The 19,412-nt window shown below is 38.0% G+C and overlaps 2 protein-coding genes across 2 annotated transcripts in view; one reads left to right on the forward strand and one right to left on the reverse strand.

Annotated features, from left to right (window-relative positions):
• Positions 1-4,897, forward strand: part of LOC107680185 (nuclear GTPase SLIP-GC-like) — a 10,834-nt gene extending 5,937 nt beyond the window's left edge. Inside the window, exons 8-17 of the mRNA XM_016475968.1 lie at positions 524-607; positions 697-787; positions 1,272-1,408; positions 1,497-1,670; positions 1,767-1,930; positions 3,553-3,682; positions 4,082-4,190; positions 4,406-4,539; positions 4,662-4,746; positions 4,825-4,897. Of these exons, the coding sequence (XP_016331454.1) occupies positions 524-607; positions 697-787; positions 1,272-1,408; positions 1,497-1,670; positions 1,767-1,930; positions 3,553-3,682; positions 4,082-4,190; positions 4,406-4,539; positions 4,662-4,746; positions 4,825-4,877 (1,161 nt within the window). The 3' untranslated portion in view covers positions 4,878-4,897. The remainder of the gene's footprint in view (positions 1-523; positions 608-696; positions 788-1,271; positions 1,409-1,496; positions 1,671-1,766; positions 1,931-3,552; positions 3,683-4,081; positions 4,191-4,405; positions 4,540-4,661; positions 4,747-4,824) is intronic.
• Positions 1-19,412, reverse strand: part of LOC107680187 (gastrula zinc finger protein XlCGF57.1-like) — a 964,523-nt gene that overhangs the window by 58,970 nt on the left and 886,141 nt on the right. The window lies entirely within an intron of this gene.

Consider the following 19,412-nt stretch of genomic DNA (forward strand, 5'->3'; position numbering starts at 1 on the left):
GTGCTTTGTTTATCAGCTCGCGCACATCAGCTATACAGGCGTTAATACTGAATGTTTAACATTATATTCGTTGCATACATATACTTCGTAGACATCCTTAATCTCTAATAATTCCATTCTGCTGTCTGTTGTTCTGTTGTCGGTGTTTCGTTGTCTGAATATGGCACTTAACACATGCTGTGTGGTATCGGCGTTTGGTATCGGGGCATTTTAACGAGTACGAGTACGAGTACGAGTACAGGAGCTCAGTATCGGTATCAGTGCATCCCTAATTATTTTGATTTAAAAAATCAAAATCCTCCTGAATAAAATATGCAGATTTTAAGTTAATTTCAATGTGTTTTAAAAGGCTAGAAGTTTTCCTAATAATTAACAATGGATTGCTCTACAAAATATAGACATGCCTGATCTGACTTACTGCCTAATACATATGTAATAATCTTGCTCACTATCATCCACTGAATCAAATATCACTTATAGGCACTTCATCTGATTCGTATCACCCCCTCCCCCCTTTTTTCAGAACCCTAAAACAGGGTGCATAATTCATAGGAACAACCGTGCAAAGGAAATTGTGAAAAAGAAGTTTGAAAATCTTGAAATCACGGTATATATGTGAACTGAAACATTATTCTTATTCTTATGCTTATTCATATTCATATTCATATTCTTATGCTTATTCATATTCTTATTCAGAAATCAAAAGCCAGATTCATTACTGATGTTTTCACTGTCAGCTCCAGGGCATACTTAGATAAAAATCCACATCTGGAACCTGTTGAAACAGGTAATCAAGTGAAATTTTGTTTTGAAAAGTTTATGTGTCTTATGCTGCGTTCAAGTCCTCCTGGGACGTTCGTACTTACGAGTTGACAAGTCGTAATTACGACGTCAGTTTAGTCAGTTTAGTCGGCACAAGATGGCGGTGTACCTTCTTTTAATAAATTACAAGAAAATACAACAGGGTTTTGGATTTCAGCTGCGTAACAAGAACATGACCAATTTAAGTTTATAGGACAACTAAACTATCAATTTAAACTAAAATGTACCGTCAACTACAGACGTTGCATCCATCGATTCTGCCATGTTTCTCATTGACACGCCCCCAACTCGGAAACTCGGGGCTTAAAGAAAATTTAGAGTTTCCCACTCGTAATAACGACTTTGTTCATGTGCGTTCAACTCGTAAATACGATCTATCCGACATGACTTGAACGCACCATTATTACTCCTGCTCATTTAAATATTGACATTTTGCCAATAATCTGTAGAAATTCCAAAGCTGCAGGACGTTCTGAAGAACACTAACAGGAGAATTAACCGAGAACTGACCAGAGATTATGTCAATGAAGCAAAGGGAGTTTTGTCCTTCATTCAAAGTGTCCAACTAGATACAGATGAAAAAATGGTCAGAATTAATGATATTTCACTTGTCTTCTAAAAATCAGCCAATAGGTTTATTGAGAAATTTACTGCTACACTGCTTTCTGTTTTAGGTGGAGAAAAAAGCTGAAGTCCATAAAGCTTTGCAGAAGAACCTAGAAAAGGCACTGAAGGAGTTGGATTGTCAGTTTGATTTACTTTATACGATTTTGGATCAATGTCTCTCAAAAGGAGTGAAGGAATCAGTGGAACTGTGTGTTGACACCAAAAACTCCATGATTGCATCTGTAAGTGTGATCCTGTTGTCTGTGAAATGTTGAAATGTCTGAAAAGCCATTTTGTGGGCTTTCTAACTGCAGTGATATTTGTGCTTTCTGAATCAGGTTGCACCTGTAGATAAAAGGGGATTCCATAAAACCCTTCAAGCATTGTACAAGAACAAAGGATACTATTGGCCAAAGAACTGGGATGGACCCCTAGATCTAAACATGTGCTTGGCCAAACACATGCACGACGACATCGATGAGAATTTTAATTTAATTTTTCCGTATGTTCTGCTGTCATTCCCTATCCACTATACCTTCAGTTGATAAAAATAAAACAATTTAGAGTGTTAGATGAGCAGTGTATTGAAATATATAAGCACATCTACATCAGCTAGTGGTATATATGTGACCCTGGAGCACAAAAGCAGTCATAAGTAGCACAGGTATATTTGTAGTAATAGCCAACAATACATCGTATAGGTCAAAATTATCAATTTTTCTTTTATGCCAAAACTCATTAGGATATTAAGTAAAGTTCATGTTACATTAAGATATTCTGTAAATTTCCTACCGTAAATATATCAAAACCAAATTTTTTGATTAGTAATATGCATCGCTAAGAACTTAATTTGGACAACTTTAAAGGCGATTTTCTCAATATTTTAATTTTTTGCACCCTCAGATGAATAAATCTCAATTTTAAAAAAATTGACCCTTATGACTGGTTTTGTGGTCCAGGGTCACACACACACACACACACACACATATATATATATATATATATATATATATATATGGATGTAACGATATCAAAATCTCACAATAAGATAATATCACGATATGAAGTCCACGATACAATATTGCAATATTTAAATCAATATTTAAAAAAAAAAAAGGCAAATGAAGAATTGGAAAAAATGAACATTTTTTACATTTTAAAGTTAAGTTATTCTATCTAATGCACTTTGATAAGAGCGCCAACCCATGTTCTTAACTAAGAAAACTTAAGTCCGAAAAAAGTAAGTAAAGCACCTGAGGACTCGACCCTCTTTTTATTTGTGATATACTGGCTCAGTCTAAATTACATTCACACTGGTGTTTTAGGATGCCAAACAAATTAGAATATAGTAATAATAATGACAAAAATGACAGTAATAGACATATATTGTAAAACGAATGAATATTTCCTTCTTTTTTTTTTTTCGCTTTACACTACAGTAGGGACATTACAATACTTCTTTCCTAATTTCTACACTTGAAAGAGATACTTTGAATTTGGACTGTATTTAAACCACTAGCTGTCAGCAATTCATTCTGCACTTTAAAGCTTTTATTTTGAAAGAAACTCCAGCTTCAGTGAAAATATGCTTACAAAAATGCATTATACTACAAGTCATCTGCTGTGAAAATAAAGTCTAACTGGTGGCTGTTGCGTTCCCAGATGCATGCTAAACTCACAGCACATGAAATAAACGAGTTCACTGCATTCATTCACTGTGAACTAAGCCGAAGTGCGCAGCGAAAACAGACTTTAAGAGATTAAGCCATATTGTCCTTTCGGTTTTAGTTCATTTGACAGATACTGTGCCAAAGCATAATGGCCCAAAACAACTTTAAAGACCTTTTATGTTAGAATAATAAGTTATAAAATATTTTAAAAACGAAATTTTTGCCCAGAAGACCTATCGTATTATATCGTCATGTGACCACGATAATATCGAGACGGTTTTGCTAACGTGATATCACGATATTGATAATATCGTTACATCCCTTGTATGTATGTATGTATATATATATAAAGGTGGGTGCAAGGACTGAAATTGAGAACCGCTGGTCTAGGATGACCTATTAGTACCCATTTGGTCTTGTGTTATTTAAATTCTTTTTTTCTTCATTACTACAGTGTTGATGGCAATAACAAAACCGGAAAATCAGTGCAGGAACAGATTGATGAATTCAGTATCATCCAAAGTGGCACTGCTTACTCCCCATCTTCCATGCTATACCACATGGAAAACTTCATCAAAACAGAGGCGAGTTGTCTTTATTATAGTTGTCTTTTATTTTATGCTTACTTTCATTTATACCTATCTATCTACAGGTAACTCTATTCCAATGAATGATTACTAATGTGCAAGCAACAGAATTTGTTATCTTTATAAATCTTTTTCATTGTCTCAAAAAATATCATTGTCAAGTTTCAAGTGTCAAAATGCAAAGGCCTTCTGAAAGCAGAAAAGCTCTATTTCCTCTAAAAGAGTGAGATGTGATGTGTTGTTTTTTCCTACTAAAATGGGATACTGTTTTATACCTAGTGTGAATTATTTTAATTTCAACAACAATGACCATGGCATTTCTACTTACTGATATATTTAGTACATAATAATAATAATATGTATATGAATAATTATCTGTGTTAACCTCCTGATAAGGAAACCAAAGTGAAGGCATTGCTCAAAAGAGAAGTTGTTGCGAGAAAGAAGGAAATCTACTCATCAATCCAAAAAACAATTCAGAATCGAATGACTGCTGGCTATGAGCGTAAGGAAGCTTTTAAAACAACACACACTAATTGCAGTTTAACTGTTGCCCACCTGAGGTTGCACAAACCTGTTAGTTTTAAGACCACAGATGAAACCACATTTTTGTCCTTATATAACTAATGACAGTTTTTCTCTCAGAGACATTCTATGTTTGTATTGCCTGTGGTAAAGAATATTAAATATTAACAGAATATTAAATGTTACCTATTACAGAAGCTGCAAAGTTGACAGGAGTAAAAGCAATGGAGAAGAGGGAGGATAAAATAACGGAAACAATTGAATTGTTAAAACCCAGCATGTTCAAAGATGCAAAAATGGAAGTTCTGAATCAGTTCAAGGATTTAAAGGTATTTCTCAATATTGTTTAAACATATTTGCTGCTTCTTTCTGAACATACTTACGAGCAACACAAAAACGCTCTTCTTTTTCTATACCTTGACTATGTGTTTTCTGTTGTTTCTTTCGAAAGGAGCATATATGCAAGACCCTTGAATCTGAGCTAAAGGGATCAGTGGAACGTTCACTTTCACAAACCAGCAGAACCACTCTGATGGGTAAGAGAGAATAAAATAACTAAATATTAAGACATACTTTAAAATCAGGCTAAACACCCAGTAATATTTCTTTTCTAGATGTCACCGGAAAGATTGAAAGGTTGGAGCTTCTGTCAAGGTCTGTCGTCTGACTCGTCATTTAAAAGCAGCATCTTTCAGTGAAAGTTATTTTTAAGATAAATGTATTTCTATTATAAAGCATGCTTAAAGCTCTATTATTATTATTATTTCCAATCCTTTAAATTGTTGGACTTAACTTTTGATTGTGTAACTAATCGCATAAGAAAAACTATTTTGAGGTGTAGACTATTGCTGTTATTAACGAATACAACTAAACATAGGATTTGTTTTAATATTCTACTTCAGCCTATGTTAGTTGTTGGGTCAGTGGACCCAATAAATATGGTGCACTCCCCAGACCGATCCCCAACAGGAAGCCTAAACAAAGAACCAGGTAAACTAGAAATTCATTTGGATGATTTACATGTACAAGGTTTACAAAGAAAATGGGACAAAGATGTCAAGAAACAAAAGACGGAAAAATGAAGAAAGAAGAACCGGGAGCATCAGGAGGTCACTTTTAAAATAAGAGGAATGATAAGATTAATTAGACAACAAGAAAGAATAAATAATAAATTAATGAAAATGTTAAAAGAGATGACTGTGTGTAGTAGATTTTATTTTGAGATGGGAAGACGTGATTGATGAGATTTGTTAGACGAGATTGAGGCTCTTGCCATCCAGGGCCCCAATGCCGTCTCTGAAAATAGCACTGCTTAACAGACCTCCTGTCAAAGCCAGAAAGAGAATAGGTGTCTCTGGCTTGTGGCTAACAATGGTTATAGAAAAATATGATTTAATGTATGTGTCTCGCTTTGCAAGTAGTTTAGGTGTTGCATTTGCAAAATGAAAGCCTTTGCAATTGCAACCTGCATATATCCTGTGTTTAAGTAACCAAGAGCTTGCTGCAGAGTTAAAACTTAGTGGGTGTGTGTTAATCTTGTTTTGTATGTTCATATATGGAAATTCTTTGTTGTGAAGCAATACTGTGTAGCCAAGGCAGAACTACAGTATATATTGAAAAACTTGGAACAGAACGGCACCACACCTCGGGGTGAAGACATCTCGCTGTTATGTTGTGTTGATTTCTTATTCTGAATTTGTTTATTAAAGCGAAACCATTTCAAATGGTGATGCGTTTAAACCTCTCTTAAACAAAATCTCAAGAGTAAATTATTTTATTCATAACACTATTATCTGAACCTAAATACTTATCTCAGACAAGCCTCAAGAGGACCGGACCTGATTGATGCTGGAAGGACACCGCACAGGGTTTCTAGACGGCTGACCACATACCAAATCTGAAGGACAAATCCTTTGATTTGGAATTGGCTATTTGGGATTGTAGAGATGTGTGTCAGAGTGTTTAGATAATGAGGCAGTATAAAAATACAACATGGCGCCCAATGTGTGAGGGTTGAGTACAAAGGGAGAAAAACTTTAGGGATAATAGAGAGATAAGCAGAAAAAAGACCCCATATACCCACAGCCATAGAAAGCAGTTCAGAGGAACTGAAGTGAAAGTGTGAGCAGGCTAGAGAAGACCTGTAAAAAGAGAAAAGACAGAGATTCAGAGACCCTCAGAACAGGGTGAGTTAGTCAAAAAAAAAAAAAACGGTTTCGAAAGTTAACGAAAGGGGGGGGGGGCCACAATAGCCCAAGTGATGAATTTTCGTCAGAGGACGAAGAGCCACTCAGGATTTATTTTGGAAAGGGAAACATTTTTATTATCTTAAAAAAGGGTGTTTAGAGCAGGAGGAGGAAGCTTGTGTTTTGGTAAATGCTGCCAATAAATTTCTCAGCCATGGGGCGGGGGTGGCTGCAGCCCTTAGAGAACGGGCAGGACAAAAATTTCAAGAAGAATCAGATGGACTGATAGAACGTAGAAAGAACCCCCCTAGAACGGGAGATATAATCCTACAGAAAATAGGAGGGCCAAATGGCAAACCAGTAATACATGCCATTGGGCACGAAAAAAGCAGAGGCCACGAATTAGAAGAATTAAAAGCTATTTTGACCTTGGACACATTAACCTCCTGGGGTCGAAGCCCGCACCAGTGCGGTCTGTCTCGTATTTCCTTTATGACCGCGAAAAGAACTAAAAATACTCCGTCAGTTTTGATCGTACAGATAAGAATAAGGTATCGTTTGAAACTGCAAAGGGTCTACTTTTATTTGCGTATAGTCATAATAACAACAAAACAATGTGCTTTTGTAAAATAAAGAAAATAAACAGGGTGCGTTCTCTGCCGTCTCTGTCTCTGTGACCTCTCTTCACAGATACGTAAATAAAACAACATGAATCTCCGCGAATACTTGCCTCAAAGATATGAGAAATATATGTATAGAAAGCTTGAAATGTCTACTTTTAAATGAAGTAAGTCACGTCCAAACAAATATTCTCTGTTAAAGTAATCCGTATTAAACTAACGCGATGTCCAGTTCTCCCGTCTCAACTCATTATATGTAATGTGGTCACGCGCCGATCGCGGCTTTTCAGATTCTAAACATCCAAGTGAGACGCGCGTGCGTCACGCAGCTAGATCCAGTGGAGGATATCACTCTGATGAGTAGTCTAAGAGCACTTGCATCTGTTGTTATTGTGACATAACTTGTACACATTTTACTAGACTTTTCCCAAAATATAATTCCTGACTACATGAATGAAATCAAGTGAAACATTTTGAAATATGTGTTATTTCATTGTCTAAATGTCTGACAACGCCAGGATGTTTGTTTAATTTTTTATAACATAAAACCACAAGATAGAAAAGAAGTGTGAGTGTTAACACTATGAATGAATGTTTGGCAGAAAGGTGTGTTACTGCTCAAGTCTCAGTGTTCAGATCAGTAAGTTCAATCATGTGTCCTTGACCTTCACTGTATATATTTTTTATTATACTGTGTTGTAAATAAAATACAAATTATAATCAAAAACCCACATTATTTTACTCTCCTCACACTCTTTCTTACCTGCCTCAGTCACTTTCATATTGATGACCCATTATGAGAGGCCCTTTGTCTCTCAGTTGTGAATCACTAAATATTCATGGCCATTGTCACTCCCTTGCAAACGGGCATTCTATCAGAAATCCTGTTTTACAAATGTTAAATCAATATATTGTTTTCTGTGAAGGAGTGAACAGGATCCTTTTCACATCATTCTGTAGCAAAAACTCTAGTCTACCTCATCCAGTTCTCAAAAGTCTTGTGAACAAATATTCTGTATGTGTTTTATGGCCTTATTTCAGTGACTTAAAAAATTTAGTTTTCCACTAACCACGCATAAACATTGTTTTCTCAAAAACACAAACATGTACTTTCATGCTGCTCACATATTATTGTAGCCCAGTTTGTGCTGATTACAGTGTAATCAGACGTTAGCCATTTATATGTTTAAGATATTGAAAAAAATTCAAATGTCAGGGCATGTCAAAACCTCTCCAGGGCCCCAAAACCCCTCAGATCCCAGAGGGTTAAAATATCTATATGTACAACAAAAAAGTGTATGTGTGCCTGTGTGTAGGCATGCTTAATAGGGTTAACATGGAAAATGTGCCTTTAGTGGAGATTTCTGGTGGAAAACAGGCACTTTTAAAATGAAAGTGACATAATATTACCATTATAACCAGTCGATGGCAGCAGAGGACTCTTTTCACCTGCCTCAACATCACTCACACATCAACAAAGAGACATACACACATCAACATATAATTTTTTACCTATTTGCCACCTTACCTTATATTTTATTCAACTGTTTTAATCCGTTATGATGTGCACGCTGCACCTGCCTTAAGATCTCTCACTGTTCACAGCCACTGGACACTAATTGAACCTGCCTCAGTCACTTTCATATTGATGACCCATTATGAGAGGCCCTTTGTCTCTCAGTTGTGAATCACTAAATATTCATGGCCATTGTCACTCCCTTGCAAACGGGCATTCTATCAGAAATCCTGTTTTACAAATGTTAAATCAATATATTGTTTTCTGTGAAGGAGTGAACAGGATCCTTTTCACATCATTCTGTAGCAAAAACTCTAGTCTACCTCATCCAGTTCTCAAAAGTCTTGTGAACAAATATTCTGTATGTGTTTTATGGCCTTGACAAATGAACAACAATGATGTAAACATGTACAGGGGGTTAGACAATAAATAATATAATGTGACCATTTTTTATTTTTTTTACTGTACCTTATATAAATATATTAATATTAATATAATATTTTCATGTAACATAATGGAATAATAAACCTGAACCAGTAGCATCTTTCAGCAACGTCAGCACACGCTCTCGTATTATCTTCAATTAATTCCACCATCAGAACACTGTAAATACAATCGATTTACAACCAGCACCTGTTATCACACAGTAAATTAGAATATTGGACAAAAGCAAATTTTCTAAAATTGCCTCATAAACTGCATTCAATGACAAATCATTTTGAGGCTGGTGGAAGAACATTTTTCTTTAATTAATTTGCTTTTGCAGTCAGACACAAAGATTAACAGCCCTCGTGGTCTTCAGAGGCTCCATAATGATTCATAATCACTGTGTGTCTCATGTTGGGATTGGAGGAAGTGGGTCAGCGGAGTTCAGGAAATGGTAATTTAAGATTTAATCCATATTCCACTGCTGCTCATGCAGTCATGTGTTTTATCTTGAGATCATTTTGCAAGCTCATCGGTTGTATCACAGGGACATGGAGAGCTCCCACAGGATCATATTTGTGGGATGTACATTATATTGTCTATTAAAAGTAGAAAAAGTATTGGTTTAAATGCAAATAGTTTGCACATTCAGCACAGTATTTTCTCCTTACATCCGCTGGTCTTCATAGATTTGCCTGACTCATCGTTTTAGCTGAATGTTTTATTTCTACTATAATGTTGTGAGAAACAACAGGAATAAATCTCAGCTTTACCATCTTCAGTTCACCATGTACAGGTCAATCAAAACATTTGCACCAGCTCAAGTAAAAAAAAAAAAAGAAAGAAAAGCAGAAGTGTAAACACACCGCTAGTAATAATTAAATCAAAGACCATATGAAATCAAAAATTGGATTTTTGTGATTGTTAGTTCACATCTTTAGCTTTGAGGCTATTTTTAGTGTAGTTTGTTAAAAGATTAGCAAAGATGCACATCTAAAATGTCTCTGGGGCTAGAACTAGAACAGGCTCTCATAATAAGGTTGTTCGAAAAACACATTATTTTTCACATATTTTACATTTTTACCTTTAGCCATTCATATATTTTTTTAAGATATTGGAAAAAAAAACTAATGTCAGGGCATGTCAAAACTTCTCCAGGGCCCCGAAACACCCTCAGACCCCAGAGGGTTAATAGATCAAATCTGTGCATCTGCTAGAGAAAATAAATATCGCACAGTGGCTATGTCCATAATATCAGGAGGGGTGTATGGTTTTAGTGAAACCAAAATGGGGACATCCCTCGTAACAGCACTGTTAAGAAAAACTGACCGTACTGACTGGCCTAAAACATGGATAGTCTTTCACCCAAATGCCGCGGTGTTGAAGAATATAATGCAAAGGGTGAATCAAGATGAAGCGGCCAGAGAAGGAAGGTTAGATCAGGGAATAGGCACGAGACAACAATCGACTGAACTCAGGGCAGAAGCCCTAGAACACGAACCTGGAAAAAAAACTAATGTCAGGGCATGTCAAAACTTCTCCAGGGCCCCAAAACACCCTCAGACCCCAGAGGGTTAATAGATCAAATCTGTGCATCTGCTAGAGAAAATAAATATCGCACAGTGGCTATGTCCATAATATCAGGAGGGGTGTATGGTTTTAGTGAAACCAAAATGGGGACATCCCTCGTAACAGCACTGTTAAGAAAAACTGACCGTACTGACTGGCCTAAAACATGGATAGTCTTTCACCCAAATGCCGCGGTGTTGAAGAATATAATGCAAAGGGTGAATCAAGATGAAGCGGCCAGAGAAGGAAGGTTAGATCAGGGAATAGGCACGAGACAACAATCGACTGAACTCAGGGCAGAAGCCCTAGAACACGAACCAGATCCTAACTGGCCGGTGTTAAAGCAGGTAGGAGCTTCTCGAGAGAAAAGAGACCAAGTAGACAACCCCTTTCCTAAACTGAAGCTCTGTAAGAGTTATGATACATTTAGACTAGGAAAAGGGTCATACAAACCAACACCTGCAAAACGTAGGAAAAGAGAGACCCTTTTAGATCGAAGGGACACGTGGGACGAAGAGTACGCACCCAGTATAACCTGTGGTCAAGTATGGTGTTTACTTAATGGAGGAGACTCTATAGAAATCTTCGCGGACACCACACTGACTCAGAGAGCAAAGAGAGCAATTGTAGCACAGAAAGACCTGATAAACAAAGCAGCATTAGAAAGAATAATCAGGGACAGTGTAGGCAGCAACGATGAATACTATTCTGATGCAGGGGCAGAAAGAAATAGTTCTTCTAGTACTTCCAGTGACGAGGATCAGTCAGATTCAGACTATGTGGAGTTAATAGCAGAAAGAGAGAAAGGACTTTCGACCCCAGTTAGAATGCCACAGACGGGCCACAGAAGGTTCCGGTTCAGGGAGAGGACCCCCAAACCAGAGTCTCAATACGACTCAGAAATAGACCAACCAGTTGAGGTTAATGAATGAAATCAGCATTTAGATTGATTAAAACGATGATTGGGCCGGTGACGTTTTGCTTGACTCAAAAAGTTTAATGGATCATTTGTATTATTAATGTGAATGTTAAAATCTCCGACAATTCGCGCTTTATCAACAGTAACCAATCTGAGAGGAAATCTGCAAATTCTTTTAGGAAATCTGTATACGGCCCTGGTGGTCTATACACAGTAGCCAGAGCAAGAGATACGACAGATTTATTTTGCATATCTGACAGTGTAACATTAAGCATTAATATTTAAACCTGTATCCTGTCTTCTGAGTAACATTGAGAATATCACTATATATTGTTGCAACACCGCCGCCATGACCAGTCTGACGGGGCTCATGCTTATAATAGTAGCTTGGTGGAGTATGAGCAGCAGACGACACCACAAATTGGCGACCACGAAGGGACTGGCAAAGAGCAGAGGAGTGGACGGCCACTTTTGGCTGGCTTTTGGCGAGCAACACACGACAACGGTGGCCACCGAATAGGTAAGCAATTTTGCTTATATAATTAGTTTGTGTTGTTTGCTGGTCTGCTCTTAGTGGTAAGGACACTTAAAATCTGCTCTTCCAGAATTAAAAATAAATAAATAACTAAAATAAAATAAAAGGGGTTTTGATGCCAGAAGAAATAACTGCATGCACAGATTTGGTTTAATATTAGGAAGGCCTTGATAGGTGACCTAAATTGAAACTAGATGGTGTAGGCAGAAATACATTACGTGTAATGGTCTGTGTTTGTTGTAGACTGACCTAAAAGGACAGCAGCAATGAAGCAGATGTAGTATAGAAAAGCGCGCACAGTCCTTTGGATACCGCGCTGTAAGAGAGGAATAGTACAGAGGGCTGAACGCAAAGGCAACAATTCCTGAGTTGAGGGAGATTAATCAGTAAAAGAGCGAGAGCCCTGCAGGTCACTCGAGGAAGAGTGTAGTGTTTTGTTGTATGAGACTGAAACTGTGTCTGTGTCCGTGTGCATGTCCGTATGAGTGATGGTGAATGTATGAGAAAATAAAGAAATTCCGTATTGGGTGGTTAAGAGCTGCGCACCCTCTTGGTCCATCACTTAAATGTGGCTTGGCGTGGAGGGACGCAGCTCGTGACGCACTCAAGAGGGATGAATAAATCATGAGCCCTGATTTAATATAGAGGGACAAAATAATGAGTGAATGACCCTCTAGATAAAGGGTCGAAGAATGAAAGAATAAAGCCTTGCCTGAATAAACAGTCACTCCAGTGGAAATATTAGGATTAAAATAACCACTGTGTAAAGAGTTAATAAACAAGATATCAAACAAAAATGACAGGAAGAAACAAAGGGACAGCAAATTGAGATGGTCTCCCAGTAAATCATAATAGGTAAACAGGGAGCAGCTTTAAATATACCAGAAGGTGAATTTGTTCAAAAATGGTTCAGTGAAACTAATTTGGTCCCACATATTGCAGTATATGTAGGAAAAAATTGGGAAACAAAAGATTTAGGACCAATGATGAAAAAGGCAGAACAAAGCAAGTGGGAACCAACAGAACATCCATTTATTTTTCATACAGCTGACAAAAATTATATCAAAGTTTTGTGTGCAACCAGTTTGCTGGGAATTCCTCAAGAAGTAGTTATCGGCAAAAAGAAAATGACACAGATGTCTACAACATCCGAAATAATAAACCAAAATGAGAGTTATATAAGGAAAGGCAGCGACAGGTACCAACTGAACTATGGTCTCAACATAGATATAGGATTAATAAAATCAGCAAATCCAGTAAGAGTAAAAAGGAAGGGGAGGACATATTAATAAATATAAAATAGGCAAGAAAAATATTAAAAGAGGCAGACAAAAAATACGAAGAAAAAGGAAAGATTGTTTTTTGAGCCGCCCCCCTATTTGCACACAGAGGGAGAGGTCACAATCCTCAAGGGAACAATAGAAATTCAACTGGAGAAAGGCAAATGTAAGGACCAGTAAAGCTGGGAGAAAAAAGAAAAAAAAAAAAAAGGAACCAGCTGTGAAAACAAAGAGGCAAGAGAGAAAAGAAAGTAAAGGATATTTACAGATGGATTGTTATAGACAGTTTTAATAGCGTTAGAGAAGATGAAAACAAACCAAAATAAAACAAAATTTGAGGAAGTGTTAGAAGAAATAGAAGAGAAAATTAAAGAATCAGAAAAAGATACAAGAAGTAAATCGATTGAAAAGAGGCAGAAGTAAGTTGTTTGAAAGTACAGAGGAGGTAAATGAAGGAAAGGAGTTATTTGATAGCGGAAAATGGGAACAGGGCAAAGAAAAGGGGCACTCAGATCACTGGCTGCACAACTCCCAATTTTAAGCAAGGGTGCGAAGGGACAATAAGTCCCCTGGGCCCCACAGGACCTCGAGGGGCTGGTCACTCGTCTCCCAGATTTCATTGCACAATGATATATGATCCAGAAAGAGATAAAAAATAATAAAAATAAATATATATATATATATATAACAGTAATAAATAAATAAATAAAATAGAACAAAATAGGGCGATTAATTTCTGCTATGCTTCCAAAAAGACTAGCAATAATAAAACGTCAAGCACACAAGAAGGGAAATGATTATGTTATTGATGATATAAAGGGAAAAAATGCAGCAAATATAGAAGCTGAAAAAGCTTCAGGGTGTCAAGTAGCAGTATTAGCACCTGTAGTACTTATCATACCTCAACCTCAATTAGAGGATATAATTCGAATTCAAAAACAAGCAGGCCCCTATGAGCAATCAATGTGGCACCAAAGGGGAGCTAAAAAAGACTCACAAGAGATCTGGCGTACACATGAAGGAAAGGAAAAGATTATGTCATTAAGGGAAACAATGCAGCTGACATAGAAGCTAAAAAAGCTTCAGGGTGTCAAGTAGCAGTATTAGCACCTGTAGTACTTATCGAACCTCAACCTCAATTAAAGGATATAATTCGAATTCAACAACAAGCAGGCCCCTATGAACAACCAATGTGGCACCAAAGGGGAGCTAAAAAAGATTCACAAGAGATCTGGCGTACACATGAAGGAAAAATGGTTGCACCTACTTCACTGTTGAAAATTCTTATTGCAGATGCGCATGGTGTTGACCATTGCGCAAGGGGGGAAGTGATAAGAAAAATTAAAAAGCAAGGATATTGGTCTCCTTATTAATATGCAATGGTGGATGAATTTTTGTCCACATGTGAAGTTTGTGCCAAATACAATGTAAGGAAAGGGATAGCGACACCAATAGGCCATATACCAGTACCAGAAGGGCCAGAATCAGAAAAAGATACAAGAAGTAAATCGATTGAAAAGAGGCAGAAGTAAGTTGTTTGAAAGTACAGAGGAGGTAAATGAAGGAAAGGAGTTATTTGATAGCGGAAAATGGGAACAGGGCAAAGAAAAGGGGCACTCAGATCACTGGCTGCACAACTCCCAATTTTAAGCAAGGGTGCGAAGGGACAATAAGTCCCCTGGGCCCCACAGGACCTCGAGGGGCTGGTCACCCACCTCCCATAAATTCAGGGGAAGCTGGAAAATGGATTTGAGTACTTGAAGAAGAAACTATGGGCAAACTTTTGGCTGTGAGGGACATTAAAGCGTTGCTGGCTAAAATAATAGGAGGGACAAAGATGGATGAAATTCTTCAAACAACTACTCTGGACAGAGCAATGAACTCTCATAATATGGATGGAATTGTTTTGGATGCATTCCGTCCAGCAGTGTGGCAGGCACTGCGTGCAGAGTAAACGGACAAAGAAAATCCAACCACATATGTACAGAGACAGCTGAAAAGGTGGAAGCAAGAGACTGAAGGGAATCCAGAAGGAGACCCATTAATGGCAACATTGTTTAGACATGCTGTGATTGATGCTATGCCGCCAGCAATGTGGCACCAAAGGGGAGCTAAAAAAGATTCACAAGAGATCTGGCGTACACATGAAGGAAAAATGGTTGCACCTACTTCACTGTTGAAAATTCTTATTGCAGATGCGCATGGTGTTGACCATTGCGCAAGGGGGGAAGTGATAAGAAAAATTAAAAAGCAAGGATATTGGTTTCTTTATTTATATGCAATGGTGGATTAATTGTTGTCCACATGTGAAGTTTGTGCCAAATACAATGTAAGGAAAGGGATAGCGACACCAATAGGCCATATATCACTCGCCTCCTAAATCTGCATGAGGAAGCTGGAAAATGGATTTGAGTATTTGAAGAAGAAATTATGGGCAAACTTTTGGCTGTGAGGGACATTAAAGCATTGCTGGCTAAAATAATAGGAGGGACAAAGATGGATGCTATTCTTCAAACAACTACCCTGAACAAAGCAATGAACTCTCATAATATGGATGGAATTGTTTTTGATGCATTCCGTCCAGCAGTGTGGCAGTCACTGCATACAGAGAAAAAGGACACAGAGAATCCAACCACATATGTCCAGAGACAGCTGAAAAGGTGGAAACAAGAGACTGAAGGGAATCCAGAAGGAGGATATGATAAAGCGAGTACAAGGAAAGAGATACATGCTTGTGATCATAGACAGATTTAGCAGGTGGGTGGAGGCAGTACCATCAGCAGATCTGGGAGCAGGAACAGTAATTACATTTATAACAAGAGAACTAATTCCTAGATTTGGAATACCATCAGAAATAAGTTCAGATAATGGGTAGGCATTATACTAAAAACTGTAAAACAAGTATTGAAACAATTAAGAATAAAACAGGCACAAGGGTGCGTCGAAAGGGTTAATGGAACTATCAAGGCCAAAATTAACAAAATATGTGAACGTACTAAACTTAATTGGATCGATGCAATACCTCTTGCACTAATGAGCTATCGCATGCAAACTAACAGGAGCACGCACTTAACATCGCATGAAATGCTTACGGGTCGACCCATGTTGTGCTATATTGTAGAGGTTCCTACAAAGAACCGCCTCTAGAGCAATTACAAATGGATCTTCGATCATATATGAAGAAATTAACTGCCATACATAGAGCTATCTATTTACAGGAAAAAGGAAAATGGAATGAGCCCAGGAGAAAAGGGACCCTACGAAGTGGTGAGAGCTACTCCAGCAGCAGTCAAAGTGGGGGGAAACACAACCTGACATCATCTGGACCACTGTACTAAAGTTCCCACGGAAATGACGGAAAGAAAAGAAAAAAAAGACAAGAAAACTACGCTAATCCTCTTGGGGAGGTCCCAATCCAGGATATTAGGGGTGCCCAGAGCATCCTAGAGGGGAGAGTCAGCTTCCAATTTAACAAACGAAAGCTGATGAAGAGCCTATTATGCAAATTAATATAGAAGGAAAAAACACACCCATGATGCTAGACACAGGTGCTGTCTCCACGGAAATGACGGAAAGAAAACAAAAAAGACAAGAAAACAATACCCTGGGAATAAGTGCTAGCCTATCTTCTGCCCAAGGGAGGCCCTCTAGGATGCACAAAGTATCTGGACTGAAGATCAACTATGCTAATTCTGTGATATTCTATGTGTGATTTTTTTAATGTGTTTTTATGTCTTTATACATAACTGTGACAACCACAGGCAAACGCTGAACCAGTTGCACGCTCATGCTTATAACATTGTTTTCGATAGAAGTAAGAAATTATGGAGACTGGATCTTTTACTCCCTTCCTAGTCGAGTAAGGGGGGAGACGTTTGGTCCTGATGCTCCAAAACCAGAGTGATACTGCATCATTTAGTCATTGGTAATAAAACAGAGAGATTTATTTAGTCGAACAATACCCTGGGTATAAGTGCTAGCCTATCTTCTGCCCAAGGGAGGCCCTCTAGGATGCGCAAAGTATCTGGGCTGAAGATCAACTATGCTAATCTTGTGATATTCTATGTGTGATGTTTTGAATGTGTTTTTATGTCTTTATACATAACTGTGACAACCACAGGCAAGCGCTGAACCAACTGCACGCTCATGCTTATAACATTGTTTTCTATAGAAGTAAGAAATTATGGAGACTGGATCTTTTACTCCCTTCCTAGTCGAGTAAGGGGGGAGACGTTTGGTCCTGATGCTCCAAAACCAGAGTGATACTGCATCATTTAGTCATTGGTAATAAAACAAAGTGACTTATTTAGTCACTGAGTAGTGTTAACTAAGACAACTGAATTATGAAGTAGCACTCTGGGTAAAAAATACTAAGCGAATGTGAGACTTACTAATTGAGACAGACAGTCATTAAGTGGATAAAGTATAATGAAGCACAAAATCCTGAAGCACAGCTACCCAAAATCAGAATTTCATTGCACAATGATATACGATCCAGAAAGAGAAAGAAAAAAATTTAAAAAAGAAAGAAAGAAAGAAAGAAAGAAAGAAAGAAAGAAAGAAAGAAAGAAAGAAAAAATCAACTATGCTAATCCTGTGATATTCTATGTGTGATGTTTTTAATGTGTTTTTATGTCTTTATACATAACTGTGACAACCACAGGCAAGCACTGAACCAATTGGAAGCTCATGCTTATAAAATTGTTTTCTATAGAAGTAAGAAATTATGGAGACTGGATCTTTTACTCCCTTCCTAGTCAAGTGAGGGGGGAGACGTTTGGTCCTGATGCTCCAAAACCAGAGTGATACTGCATCATTTAGTCATTGGTAATAAAACAAAGTGACTTATTTAGTCACTGAGTAGTGTTAACTAATACGCCTGAATTATGAAGTAGCACTCTGGGTAAAAAATACTAAGCGAATGTGAGACTTACTAAGTCTCAAAGGGAGGAATGTAGAAGATTTTTATTAATCCAAATAGGAATTAATCAGGTATAATCATTATGAATATAGTCATTTAAATATCCAGTTCTTCTTCCATTATAATCCCATATGCCTGTGTGTAAAAATGCCTACGTGGCATAATGTACAAACCTAAGATTAGAAACATCTGGAGAAACATAGGTGGGGGCTTTCTTCCTTTACCATAACAAGACTAGAGAGGGGGTGCTTTCTCTCTAGGGAGAATTGTATGCACAAAGGAACCATTCTATGTATGGAATATATACCCTACGCCTTAAAGTCAGAACAGTATAAAAAGAAGACAAGATGATCATTCTGGAGATGTTTCGCTGCAGAGAGCATCTCCGTTTTATTCTCATTGATGATATAATAAAATGTATCTTCGGGCATCAAAACTCAAGACTGAGTGTGGTTCCTCAGACGAGCGGCAGACGACACCACAAGGTGTCAAATTTCACGGCTCTGAAATGGCCGCCGAGTTGACAGACTGTAATCTGACCAATTGCAGTCCCTCAGATGAGAAACATCTGGGAAACATAAGTGGGGGCTTTCTTTCTTTACCATAACAAGACTTAGGGGGGGCTTCTCTCGAGGGAGAATTGTATGCACAAAGGAACCATTCTATGTATGGAAAACTGTATGGGATATATACCCCACGCCTTAAAGTCAGAACCGTATGAAAAGAAGACAAGATGATCATTCTGGAGATGTTTCGCTGCAGAGAGCATCTCCGTTTTATTTTCATTGATGATGTAATAAAATGTATCTCCTGGCATCAAAACTCAAGACTGAGTGTGGTTCCTAAGATGAGCAGCAGATGACACCACACTCTCTCTCAGGGTTCGTAAGCCCGCGCTGCGATTTCTTCCCCCCAGAGACAGAGCCAGACGCTTTATCTATCTTCCTCCGAGGAGGTGGATGTGATGAGTGTCGAGACAGAGGAGACTGTGGACTCGCCACCACAGTCCGCATATGAGGTGTGACTCGTGCAGTAGCCAAAATAAAATATCGTTTGGCTCCTCATATCGCCAATCTCAAAAAACAGAGCGTTGCAAACCGCACCCCTCCACAGAAAGATCGGTGGTTGGGGCGACGCTCTCAGTCGGGGTCTTCTAGACCGAAAACGGATCTGCGGACCGTTATTTTGTCTAAGAGGACCTCGGCTAAATGGTCCTACCATTGTCAGGTC

Source organism: Sinocyclocheilus anshuiensis, unplaced genomic scaffold (assembly GCF_001515605.1).
Source record: "Sinocyclocheilus anshuiensis isolate Anshui unplaced genomic scaffold, SAMN03320099.WGS_v1.1 scaffold492, whole genome shotgun sequence".
Classification (NCBI taxonomy): domain Eukaryota; kingdom Metazoa; phylum Chordata; class Actinopteri; order Cypriniformes; family Cyprinidae; genus Sinocyclocheilus; species Sinocyclocheilus anshuiensis.